The sequence below is a fragment of the Ipomoea triloba genome, chromosome 3 (assembly GCF_003576645.1).
Source record: "Ipomoea triloba cultivar NCNSP0323 chromosome 3, ASM357664v1".
Classification (NCBI taxonomy): domain Eukaryota; kingdom Viridiplantae; phylum Streptophyta; class Magnoliopsida; order Solanales; family Convolvulaceae; genus Ipomoea; species Ipomoea triloba.
The window spans coordinates 21,507,977-21,522,488 of record NC_044918.1 but is presented as its reverse complement, the minus strand read 5'-3'; the positions used below and the strand labels follow the sequence as shown (position 1 = coordinate 21,522,488).

At 32.5% G+C, this 14,512-nt stretch overlaps 1 protein-coding gene across 1 annotated transcript; it reads right to left on the bottom strand.

Moving 5' to 3' along the window:
- Nucleotides 1-7,170: 7,170 nt before the first annotated feature.
- On the bottom strand, nt 7,171-8,310 carry LOC116013065. The gene has a single exon (XM_031252726.1). The coding sequence runs from the start codon at nt 8,308-8,310 to the stop codon at nt 7,171-7,173; it is 1,140 nt and encodes a 379-aa protein (XP_031108586.1).
- Between the last annotated feature and the right edge of the window lie 6,202 nt (nt 8,311-14,512).

Below are 14,512 nucleotides of genomic sequence, written 5' to 3'. Positions count from 1 at the left end.
AATTTTGTGGCATTCACTCCCTTACACATATATATCTTGCAACTTTAATTTTAGAAGTCGATTTGATGCCTTTCTTTTCAGAACACTCAAGTGTATGATTGCATAGTGAATGTGTTTTAGATTAATTAATTAATTAATTAATAGAGCACATACATAAATTTTATATTATACATTAATACATATATGGCCCATTTTGGTGCTTTGCTTTTGACCTAACCACCAACAAGTATGAAAAGCAATAAAACAAGAAAGTTGGTAGTAGGCAAATGCCATGCCGGGCCCTATACCAAAGCTAGGCCAGTTCAATTTGTAGCCAGATATATTGCTTGGCTAGCACATGGATGCCATGGCCCTCTTTCATTATATTTTTTGAGTGTATTGCCACCATGTTCTAACTTTAATACCATTCTCATGTCAACTACCTTTGCATGATATGAGTTTTGTTGTACATATATGAAAAGGGGCACTGCACATCCATTGTTTGATTTGACATCATCCGGAATAAGTCATGTCGCGGTGTTTAAAATTAATTGCGACAGAAGAATATGCTGGATAAATCGTGGTCTCTTCAATTTTTGTCCCTCTCTATTTTAAATGTGTCAATTAACCCAAAGACATTTTAAAAGTGAATCGCTACGTTATTCTATTTATTTTGATAATTTATCCTTAGTGTGTAGCTATTATTTAACAGGGAATTTCTTTCAAAAAAAAAAAAAAAACAGGGATAACAATATTACTGACTCAACTGTAATCACTTAAAAGATATGTCAAGTATATCTACTGAATATCCATATTTAACCGTCTAGGGCTCTAGGCTAGTTAACAAATCAATATAATGTTATTTAATAGTTCGGGCTAGCTAGCTTAGCTCATATTGACCCACACTACAAATGGTGTTATTATTGCGTGGGTCATAACGACAAGTATATTTTTAATATACCAAAAGTACATTATTTGTGTATTAAATGTATATTATACATAATAATATATTTTCAGTACTCAAATAATATATTTTTTTAAAATACAATATATATTTTTAATATAGTAAAAGTACATTATTTGTGTACTGAATGTACATTATTTGATAGTTAGAACGATGCACATAACTGTGTGGATCAATAATGATTGACAAATGGGACCAAACTGGTTTGATTTGTTGGTATTATAAAGTTGAAGGGTTAGGGTTAGACTTCACATGAGCTTGCATAGTTGCATTGGTCTCGATCAAATTATTACAATCAAGAACCGACGCAAATCACAAATATATATAGATGGCAGTAGTCTACTGCAGAAGCACAAGAAATATGCTAGGTCATATTATAACAAGTGTCCCTACAGGCTACAGTGAAGAAAGATACTTAGTATAAGATAAAATATAATTTCCTTTTAAAATAAATAAGAAAATCTAATGCAGTTTTTAATTAGTATATCAAAAATCAGTAGAACACCTGAATAATGAAAACAATTCAACTGTCATATGTCAAACAATTCATTGTATCACACAAGCAAAGTTACATACATACAATGAATTATATTATTGCTTCGTTTAAGATGAAAAGGCATCAAAAGAAAAACGAAATAATGTGAGAATTTTACTTAATGTAGTGGACTTTGTATTCGGTTATCATAATCCTGTGGGCAAGTGATCTACCTACTGAAGCACAACGAGTGTCCTCTCACTTGAGAAAGCCATAGCTATGTCATTTGACTACAAGGCCTATACTAATTGTCATTAATCACAACTCAACCTCATATCTTTTCTAATTATGGTATAAAAATGCTAATTTGTTTAACTCACACCATACATGTAATGCTCTAAAAGAATTTAAAATTTAAGCTCGTACACAAAGCTCAATCGATTTCTAAGTGGTGAATTGTAGGTAAGGACAACGGTTATTATGCTATGGACTCGAGTCCACCTTGCAAGGTTGATCCAGATTCATGTTCACAATTTTAGAACTCTATGTTCACAATTTTTGAACTCTATATTCGTAATTTTTGAACTCTATGTTCACAATTTCAAAACTCTATATTCAATAGTATAACACAATTTTGAAACTATATATAACAAAATTGTGAATATAGAGTTCAAAAATTATGAATATTGAGTAATGTAACTTTGTATATTGAAATTTAAAATTGTGAATATAAAGTTCTAAAATTTTGAACATAGAATTCAAAAATTATAAACATAGAGCTTTAAAATTGTGAACATAGACCTGGGTGGACCTGAGTTCATAGCATAATTTACCCAAGCATAGGCGGTAGGCTCCTTATGGGCACCAAACACTGATATGGTCTTTCCACCTAATAAATTGTTGAATTACCATAATTTACTATCTCACTATCTTGTCAAGTCGGTACATGTGTGGGGGCTCTAGGGGTGTGAGTAATTTTTCTTTTGAAGGCAAGAATTTAAATTTTATAATTATAATTAAATTTAAACAATTAGTATTTAATTATTGAATCGGATTATGAATTATGAATTTAAAGCTGTTATTATAAATCTGTAATGTTCCGCCTCTCTTATTTGTTATGTCGATCATCATCAAGTAAGATTTGAAACCATAATCTTTACAATGTCCCATCATACATAGAATAGGTGGGCAGTGGGTATATCTCTTATTCCGAAAATTATTGTGTAAATCATATTTTACACAAGTGTTGTGTAGACTATAATAAAAAATATATTTTTAATATATTAAAAGTACATTATTTGTGTACTAAATGTATATTATACAAAATAATATACTTCCAGTACTCAAATAATGTATTCTTTTCTGAATACAATATACATTTTTAATATACTACAAATATATTATTTGTATATTAAATGTACATTATTTGATAATATAGTCTTCACAGCTATATATATATTCCTAGGAAAATTTGTATAAGGAAAAAAAAGTAACAAAATATTATAAATATCTAAGTCATTTTGAACTAACAAGATTAGCAAAAATATGTAACTCTAGACCATTCAGGGAGAACATCAGACACATGATCGAAGACTAGGACAAACCAAGAAAGAGAATAATGGTTAACTACCATCCAATCTACATATTTATTCGCTTCCATATAAATATGATTAATCGAACAAAACCTTAAACCATTCACTATTATATTAACAAGTTATGATGAATATCACCAGTACGTTAGTGGTTAGCTCACATTTCTACAACCACTCATATCTCGTATTTTGTAAATGGACAATGGAGAATCTTTTATCTAAAAGCACTCTTCTATATTCTTTCTCCTAACAAAGACACAATCCGTGAAATATTACCCACAACTTAACCATGTAACTCTAGGTAACGCCAAACATACAAACAAAGCCCCAAAGCAATTCGATCACTTTATTCATTACAAATAAAACGAGTAATAGTTTCGCCAAGTTGACCTAATACACTGTCATTGACGTTGTTTTATTTACATATTTTGTATTTTAATTATTTAAAGTAAAGAAAATTGCATACTTTTCCATAATTTCACACTGTTGTATATATGCTCAATTTAATTCTTAATATATGAAAATGTCTTTAAAATGTATAAAAGACAATTTTGAAGCTATATTATAATTTAATTTTATGAATAGATCTTTTAATCGAAAATGTTATGGATAACTTCTAACCATGGGGCAAGAGGGAGACAACCCATGACCTTAAAAGGTCATGGGTCCAAATCCCATTATCCCAACAAAAACAAAAGTTTAAAATGAAATGTATGTAAGTTATACAACATTTGTGATCACTTTGTTATTTTGACTGATTTAATGGTATAATTCGTGTCATTAGTCACTGAAAATAGTTGTATATAATTATTTTTGATATTTAGAATTTTTAATTATACCTTTTTAATGGTCATTGATTAACTAAAAAAAAAAAAAAACTTTTACTACAATTTACTATTTCAATTTCAATTTTTACGACAGAATTTAGCGACAATTTTGTCTACTGTGTTAATATTTATAGTTTACACACAAAATATATTATTGTTTATGAATTATATATTTCAATAGACATTATTGTATTGTTTGACTATGGAGGAAATTAGTGTGATCCACTAGAGTCTAGAGAGAAAGTTCTAGAATACATAATATCTCTACGATGAATATTTGACACGTTGTGGATGAATGTTGTCACATTGTTAGTGAATGTGCATAAAAGTATAAATTACAAACAAGTTGTGCCAATGTTTAAACAAAATGTCCACGGATTATTGCCCCTATGGCTAAAAAAAATTATAATATCACTTTCAGTAACTATTCAATAATATCCTATAACTTATTTTGATTAGTAAAATTATTAAAATTTGAAATAATTACACTAAAAATCTATCTATATAATAACTCGCAAATCACATAAGAAAAGTAAATTACATTACGAAGATCTTGTGTGAAAAATTCGACTGAGATTATTCATAGAATGCTATTATTGTTGTATTGAAAGAGTGAATTAAAATTTAATTTAACCAAATATGATTCGTAATATAAAACTAAGAATTTTTTTTTTTGAAGGAATAAAACTAAGAATTTAAATGCATTAAAATGTAAGTTGTCTAACGATAATAAATAATCCATTTTCAAATGAAACAATCCTGTAGTTTCGTCCATCAAATTTTTTTTTTTCTGATTCACATCTTTGTTGAAAAATTTATTTTGTAATATTCCACAAGGATTCAGAAAATATGTGTGAAAAAATTATTTTGTAATATTCCACAAGGATTCAGAAAATATTCGATACTTGTGTTATGCCTGGGGTGATGTATTGCGCAATCCTTACGTCATAGGTTAGGTTCTACCGTACGCATTATAGACACTATCTAGGTACAATGTTACGTTATAATTAATATATTATGTACCTTCCGTTTATTTACATATACATAACCTGTTAACTAAAATTACATAATACGTTAACTTTGATTTACAAAAAAGTCCGTAACCGCTACCTAATTGGCTCCAACCAAGAACATCAATAGACGTAAAACTCCCATAGAGAGTTATGGAATTGATACCAGCTCTATTACGCACAAAGAGTCAACGCCTCCACTGAGGCTCAATCTCATGACCTCTTATACTGGAGAGTCACTACATGCCATCTGAGCATCAGGTGCTTGGCCAATGGAATTGATACTAGAAGTTAATTAAAGGGGGGTTTAGGGTATTTTTTTAAGTTAAGTTAATCGTAAAAGTATATCTAATTCAAATCAAATTATCCTATTTTCAGTATTAAAAAAATGTACCAAAAATAAAAAAATAAGGCAACTCATCCCATCAAATTTACCGATTTCGTGCCCTTGGCCTTCACTTGGTTGATCAATCATTATTGCATGGACTCCATACAGCTGTGTGGACCACAATAATAATGTACTTTTAGCATAAAAGGCTGCTCCATACCTAAAGCTCTTACTCACCTACTGAAACACAAAGGGTCAGGTCAAAGTCACCTCCACTGAAGCTCGAATCCACTCACTTCCATGTGAGAGTGTAAACCGGGTGCCACTAGACAATAAGGTCTTTGGCAACTCAATTTATCTTTATTTATTTGTGTATGTGCCACTAGAAAGTGTGCTTTCAGAGTTGGAGAAAACTACCAAAATGCCACAACAACTTCTTTTACCTCCTTGCTCTAAAATCGTTAGATATGACTAGAAAGACGACTATTCGTAGTTTTCTTCAAAGAACAAATTCTTATAAGTTCATTTTGATTTGTAATTTTCTCCAAAGAACAAGTTCAATTCTTATATGATCGTTTTCCTAAGATCAAGATATAATGGGCTCATTAATGTTTCATTTTCAAATTCGAACAAGTTTTGGATTATCCCGAGAACTGTCATTATGCTGCTAAATTCTTGGCAGACTTAGGACATTTTTGGAGTTGTTTGGTGGGCAGTGCTGGAGGCGTGGTTGTGTTCATGGCTAGCCTATGGTTGTGATGTTTTGGTCATGGAGAGGTTAAAAGTCTAGAAAGGTGGGAGTGGGGGTGGGGGTGGGGGAAGGGTTGAATAGTCTTTTACAAAATTTTAACTTATATGTGAATTTTAAAACAGAGGTTGTCACTAGCTTAACACAAGTGACAGGTAGTGGAAGACTTAGAAAATTTTGTAGCATGTTTTAAGGTTTAAATCACATAAAAAGAGAATTATCGTGTGTGTGACTAATTTGATCAACTAGAATATTAAAGCATAAAAATAAAGAGATTAAGAGAAATTTTTATAGTGGTTCAGCAATAGCCTAATCCACTTTTCTCTTTAATGTCCAAGGAGGTTTTCACTAGTATCTTGATGCAAATACAAGTAAACCGATCGCACATACTCGGATATGCACTCTAATCTTAAATATCTAATCTTCACTTAGATCCAAGGGTATAGTCATCCATAGACAGAGTCGCCTTGAGCAGCAAATCTCCAACCACAACTCCAAAAGATGTGATTGTGTTTATCTTGACAAACATGGATGTACTATGAATTTGGATGATTCACAATATAATAAAGCTCAAAGTTGCTCTGGTTATAAACTTCAAAAGCTTCTAAGTATCTCTCTCTTGAGTTTAAATTGTATAACAATTCAGTCAGTATTACGGCTAACAATAAGCAAAATGGCTAAACGACAACTTTTCTAATATTTCGAGTCCTCTATTTATAGGATAGAGGTGAGGGTAGCTAGGCCGGTAATCTTTCAAAAATTTTGAATAAATCTGTTGCCCCCATTGTGACAGGTGTCGAAATCTACCGCTAACTCCAATGTGCTGCAAATGTACTTTTTGTTTTCATCCGTAAGTTCCTTTGTTTTGTTTCCTCAAATTTTGTGCAATTCTGAAAGAGAACGTTTGAGATTACTTTAATCGGTCTAAGCCTGTTCACAAGGACCTTCGAGATTACTTTAAACGCTACATTGAGAAGGGTGATAGGTTTGAAATTAGCAGCTGTCTCAAGTACTTCCTTCTTCGGGATGAGCGTTATAAATGCCTAGGTCATGGATTTATTAACTAAGCCAGTAATCAAAGCCTGAATGACCATATTCGTTAGAGATGTCCCGATAATGTCCCAAAAATGTTGGTAGAATCCTGCCTATATCCCATCCGGACCAAGACTACCAAATTTCTTCATGTCGAAAACATCCTTCTTGACTTCCTAGAGGGACGCCCTAAAGAGCAATCTGTCTGCTTGATGCTAGGGAATTTTGTAGTTGTCCACAATAGGAATCAGGTTAGCTTCACCTTCCTCCACCGACCTACAAAATAACGAAGCAAAAAAATCAATAATATGGGCTGATAAAAGAATCGGATTATCCGTCCAGCCGTCTTGGATTTTAAGAAATTTGATGCGATTTTTGTTTCTTCTAATCAAAGCAAAGTTATGATAGAACCGGGTTTTTCTATCCCCATCTCTAATCCAATCCACCCTCAAGTTTTGAAACCAGAAGGATTCTTCCTGATCCATCTTGACATTGAGATCATCTAGTAGCTGACGTTCAAGCCTTTGAATTTGGTCAGACGAATTGAAATTAAGAGCATTTTGAATCTCCTGGATTTGAGCTTCAAGGCGTCTTTTCTGGTGGAAAATGTTGCCAAACGAATTACAGTTCCAGTTTCTACTCTTCTGCGTCACAATCCTAATCACATCTTCATTGGGGCGATCACCTCCCCCTATGGCGTCCTCCCAGATGGTCCTGTAATCATTCCTAGACAACCAGGCTGCTTCAAAGCGGAATGGAAGAAAATTTATGTGAGGCAGCCTCCCAGCTTCTTCTATAAAAAAGATGGGGTTATGGTCAGAAAAATGGCGGGGCAGAACTACCACCTTTCCTTCAGGAAACTCGAGTTGAGCTGCAACGTTCCAGAGCATTTGGTCAAGCCTGCGCATTTGGAACACCCTATTCCCGGCAAAACGACACAACGTAAACTTGGAACCTGAGGTGCCCGGATCCATCAAACCGCAACCATTATAGGCGTCAACAAATCTTTGAAGAAGGTTACTGTTGACAGAGGAACTCCCCCATTGCTCTTCACTAGAAGCAATATCATTAAAGTCGTCCAGAACAATCCACGAACCCTGAATAGAGCTAGAAAAAGTCCTACAATTTTCCCACAACCTGCACTTGGCAAGCATGTTAGGTCTAACATAAGCAAAAGTAATGAATCTGTCGCTATTCCCATTTTTCACTCTGGTGTGAATAGCTTGAGAGTTGTGACAGATAATATCTAAATCAATTTGGTCATTCTTCCAAAATAAAAGGAAGCCACCAGCAAAATCTAAAGGCTTCACGATAAAATTATTGTTGTAGCCTAGCCTGGAGGCAACATCAATCATTTTATCGGCCTTGGGGGTACGGATCTCCAAGAGACAGAGGGCATTGGCTTTAGACGAGTTAAGAAGCTCTTTAACATGCTTCCTCACCCAACAGTTGGCGATGCCCCTACAGTTCCAAGAAAGAATCTTCATGGGAAAGAGCCCGCGGAGAGGGAAGTTTGCTCACCGCCTTCCCCCGGCGTGGAACGAGATGAGGATCCAAAGGGTGTGTTTGGAAAGCAGGAAAATGATTTTTGGAAAATTATAATTTTTATATTTAAATAAAATAATTAAAATGTTTAATTATATAATTCTACCAATTTTCCTACCTATTTTCCATGTATGAATTCATTTCCAGTGTTTGGATGTATTATGGAAAACTTTCTTTGTGTGTTTGGTTCATTTTCTGGAAAATAGGTAGGAAAATTGGTAGAATTATATAATTAAACATTTTAATTATTTTATTTAAATATAAAAATTATAATAATATTAAAATAATATTATTTATTTAAAATAACATTTAAATTTTTTAAAAAAAAACCTAAATCTACAGATTTCCGGCGGAAACCTGTATGGTTTCCGCCGGAAATCATGGCGGNGGTTTCCGCCATAGACCAGACCAGTACACATGTACTGGTCTATGCAGAAACCAGAGCAACTGCTCTGGTTTCCGCTATGGTTTCCGGCGAAAACTATACAGGTTTCCGCCTGAAACCTGTACTGGTTTCAGTCGGTTTTCGGCGGAAACCAGATGTTCCCCAACCTCCTGGTCCATTTTCGCAGCTACGCCATGGTTCTGGAAAATGACTTTTGGAAAAAAATTCCGGAAGTTGTTTTCCGGAAATTTGGCTTGATTTTCATTGGTCAACGGAAATTGTTTTTCGTTGACCGTATTTTCCATGCGTTCCCAAACAAAGGAAACTCGGAAAATGATTTCCGGAAATCATTTTCTGAGTTTCCAAACACACCCTAAATTCTGCCCCTTGGCAGATGGAGGAGATTAGAATTACCAAACTGGAAAACTCCACTATTCCCCCCATTACCCAACCAATTATGATTAAGAGGGTGGTCCGAATGGACGTGAACGCCTCCACTGCCAGCCCCCCCACCATTCCCCCGTCGCGCTGTCTGCCAGCCACCCCTACCACGTCAAGTAGCGCTTGATCTGGGGTTTATATTAGGCCTAGTAGCTCATACTGTTTTGTCTAAGTATTGGCACCCCATTGCCTTTTTTACTTAGACACTTGTTGATTTTGCATAGGCTACCTCTTATAGACTTGAGGCCTACATACTCTTAACTTTGTACATATTGATTTTAGATTTAAAAAAATTGTTTTTTTTTTTGTTTAAAACAAAAAGGTAAAAAAACACACACACATACACAAGATTTCCCAGTTCTAATTTCAAAAATACAATTTCAAGGGTGCAACTCTAGCCAAGTTGGTTAAGTTGTTGACTTAGTAACCATGCGGTTATAAGTTCGACTCCTAACAGGAGTGGCCTATTGCTCTTCTTGATTTGAACCGATCAACTATGAGCAACCTAGACTAGTTTACCTCTTTGTGATCCTTAGCTGGCTAGGGTCATAAGGTGGGATTTAATCAATGCACATTCTCATATAGTGGCTACGGATTTTTCTTGTAAAAAAAATGTAATTTCAATAAGAGATTCCTATTTAATAATGGATCTTACAAAGTAGTATCCAATGCACAAAGAATCAATAGTTGCTAATAATGGATCAGTGCTACTGACTCTGGTATCTGGATAAAGAATCAATAGTTGCCTCCACTGAGGCTCGAACACACTCCTATCATCCATGTGGGAGTGTAAACTGGGACACTGGGTGCCATTAGACCACAAGGTCTTTGGCGGAATGAGATGATTAAATAGCAAAAAATACTTAGAATGCTACAAACTCAATTGATTCTAGAAGAATAATAAGATATTGTATGCCCTGGGGGCCTTGCTAATTTTCATACACTAAGCGGCAAAAACCACGGTTAACCTTACATTATGGACCATGGTCTAAAATGGCATTCATATTATGTGCTTGCATTTAACATATTATGTGCTTACAGTTAACAAATTTATTATGCGTCTAATTGAAGGCACATAATATGTTAACTATATGCACATAATAATATATTAATTGCAAGTTCATAATATACAAACGACATATTATGTGTCTGTAATTAACATATTATGTGATTTCAATTTATTTACAAACACATAATTCTTTAACTGCAAACATATAATTTTTTGTACAGTTCAGGATCCACAATGCAAGGTGAATCGTGGTTCATGGTATAAGAATGGACTAATATACTCAACCCCCAACCCATCTTCATGGGGCTGACTTTACTTGGATCTAGTCTAGCCATCATCTTCAAATTAAACTTATTATATTATGCCTCTTGAATTAGTCCATACACTTGGTGCAATATTTCATAATACAAGGCTTATACCGTAGACTAGACTTCATGTAACATGATGAACTTTTAACACATTTATTTTTAATGTATTACAAGTACATTTTAACTAACAACATATTAAAAATTAAAATGTACTACACTAAAAATAAATTCTTATTAAAATATTATGAATTTACAACCTCTACACGAAACCTATAGAAATATGATTGATATAGCATATAGGAAAATTCACAGGATAATCCGAGCTAGCTAGCTAGCTAGCTAGGCTGGCTAACCCACAGGCCACAGAGAACTTGCACTACAAGAAAGTGGCATCTATAATATAGAATGATTCACTTTTAGAATATACAAGACTGCTATGACTTGAATCTACTTAGCTTTTTGCATGTATTGGATTTCACCTTTTCCATGTCATGATCAAATGAATTGAATTGAAGATGCCGGCCTGCTTGCATTCCCCCATTCGCTCTTGGTGGGAGATCTCATCTGCTTCGTGTCATTTCCTGTCTTCCTCCACCACGGCATACCCTAAATTTCTTACAAATTCATCACCTTTTGCTTTAATTTCTGCCACCCATCATGACTCACCACACATTCCAAACCCCATCTTTTTTCCAAAAGAATAAATTTTAGGGTGTGTTTGGTTGACAGGTTTTGGTATAAGGTATACGTATTAAAGTGATTGTTATTGTTTGGTTGACAAGTATTTAGAATATTACTAGGGGTTTGGAATACCCCATTAATTGAAAACCCCATGCCCCTATTAAATCAGGGTTTCATTTCCCTTCCTCCTTTCTTTCCCAATTATTAATAATCATTCCCACCATACTACCAAACATGCAAAATACTTCCACCAAAACCTATTACCCTTATCAAGTATTTGATACTCATACCGATTTCGATTCCCATGCGCGAACCAAACACACCCTTAGATTGATTCCCCGTGAAAGTCAAGTGCGAAGCCGTCTCACATATTCTTATTCATGAAACGAGTTGTGTCAAGATTAAAATGTAATACTTGTACTAAAAATGTAATATTAATTAGGAATAAAGTGTTTGTTACTTATAAGTTATAATGAAAAGCTTAATATTTTTGTGAAAAAATGCATTCTTTTAAATCAAAATACAAAAATACTATATTTTTCTTCAATAAATATTACATTTTCTCTTATATGTAATAAATATTTTATTATTTTATTGTCCTTTTCATATAGATGATATTTATATTTAGTCCATATATATTGTTAAAAAAAATTAAATTTCGACCACCGAAAAGTAGAAATAAACTTCAGATTTGTGGTCAAATTTTAAATTTTCAACCCCTCTAAATATTCAAAAATATATATTATCTAGGGAGCATTTGGTTCAACTATTAGAATTAATATCGTAATTGGTATTAGACATATATATTAAAGTTCTATAATGAATGCATTGACAATGACCTTTTCTTTCTTTCTTGCTTTTTTTCTTTTATTTCTTCCCCATTTCTGACTGATTTTTTTTTTTTTAAATTTCTCTCATTTTTGACTCCTTTATTCAAAAGTAGGGGAAGGAAATTGTAATGAGTTTTATTATTACTAAAGGATTTGAATCCAATAGTAGAATAGTAAAGGTAGTCAAACCAACATGCTAATGAGTATTAGATCCGATAGTGTTGAGTAGTGACTTAGAAAACCAAGTCCAATGTCTTGTTATTGAAACGTGGCGCAGACTGCTACGCAAGTATAAGAAATAAAGTTACACCACTTTCACTATTAGCTATAACTTTTGGCGTAATAATATAATATATAAGTGATTGATCCTAGTAATTATTATCAAAGCAGGTTACGAGTTCAAAATCCCCACTCTTGAAGAGCTGAGTGTTGAGTTCAACTTCCTGTCATTGAAACGAGCGCTTGATCCTTATAGATATTATGATAAAAAATCAGAGACTCTTGGTCTTATGATATATATATTATTTAATTGATCAAATTAATTTGTTTTGCTTATTTTCACTGACAATTTTTATAATTTACAAATTTCTATGTTGTTTTTAATAAAATTTTTAATTATTACATAAATATATACATTTTACTCACTAGTATTAAATTAAATATTACAAAAAATAAATTATAAATAACTTAGTAATTATAATTGAGGCTTTAACAATTATATTTGCTAAGCATTAATTAATTGTAACAATGACAATTGAGTTATATTTCATATATATTATATTATTATCTCAAAAGAGATCTTATTTTTGGAGACTACAATCTAACTCTATCTATAATACCTGTTCAACATGATTATGCTAACATCTTTAATTGGGATGAGACTCACCCTTGTGTCCTTCCATTTAAAATGATAACAGTAATGCCATCAGGTATAAGATCACAAGTTACTTAGCTCTCAAAAAATTTCTTTAAAAAAAGTTTTATGGCAAATTCCAAGAACTGTATGTAGTCACCTACCAGAGGTTTTAATTTGCTTCCTTGCTTGGGCAGCAAAGTTGTTGCAGCATTGTCCATGTATCCTTTCACAAAAGTGAATATACTTAAACAAAGTGCATGTAGATTCTAATACTGTTTGCTTTATTATTCTTAATCTCATGCCACGGAGAGTATCATGTTTTAGTCTATACTTTATAAAAGTTGGCACACATGTTCACGTTTGATAATTAATTTTAGTACTATTGACTCCATTACAATGAAATATTTATTCATATATACTAACTTTCTCAACTAATTGAAGCACAAAGAGTCAATCATACCTACATTGGCGTTCGAACCTGAGGCCTCTCATTTGAGAAGTCATAGGTATGCTACTCGAAACATTTGCATTTACGAAATACGTAAATGATAGTTGGGTATGTAAAAATGTCGTAACTGTCGTAATTGAAACACAGCGAAACAAAACAATCAAGAACTTTAGACGTGTATCATATAATAGATCTATTTTTTTACAAGTTTTTAATTAAGAAAGATAATATTTTTGGCCTTTAAATTGTTTTGCTTTTGAAAAAGTGATCACTATTGTTAGTTGATTTAAACAAATTTAGTCCGTTATTTGTCTATTATGTTGCACTTTTAGACTATGATGTTATATAATTATCAAAATCCATTAAAGAAATTATTTTTAATGGTTCTTTTCTGTCATTTAGAATCAATATCTATGGTTAAAGTTTCAATGCTTCATTATTTCCTTGTGAACATCATTTTTAATAGTGAATATTAATTCTACATGATAAAAATAACCTCATATGTTAATGGAGTTTAACAATTATATTACACTAGGGACTAAAATTGCAACATTATGAACAATTAAGAGACTAAATTTGTTTACATTAACTTACATAGACCAAATTCCCAAAAGTGAAAAAATTCAGGGGCCAAAAGTGTTGTTTTTCCTTTTAATTATCTTGTATAAGCAATTAAGGTTTCAATACAAATTGTGAGATATAAAGAAGTTGACAAATTACTCAGGCTGCTACGAAATAATTCAACAAGGGGAGAAAATATTAGTGAAAGAATTTTAGAATTTTTTTGGAACTTATACTACAGATACAAGCTTTGAAAATAGACTATAATGATGATAGTAAAATCACACTCAGACATGAAGCTCATGAATTGCTTTAGGAACAGTTTTCAAAAACTTCCATTACCAACCTATGATAAAGACAATAATTTAAGTTTAAATATTTAAATTATCCACATATTAAATATCTATAAAAAATGATTCTGAATTTTTATATTTATTATATATTTATATATATATACATCATCAATCTTAGCTTCATTAACAAATCTTCTCCA

What these genes read in the sequence shown, in the direction of transcription:
- LOC116013065 (XM_031252726.1), bottom strand. Translation starts at nt 8,310, where the DNA reads ATGATTGATGTTGCCTCCAGGCTAGGCTACAACAATAATTTTATCGTG.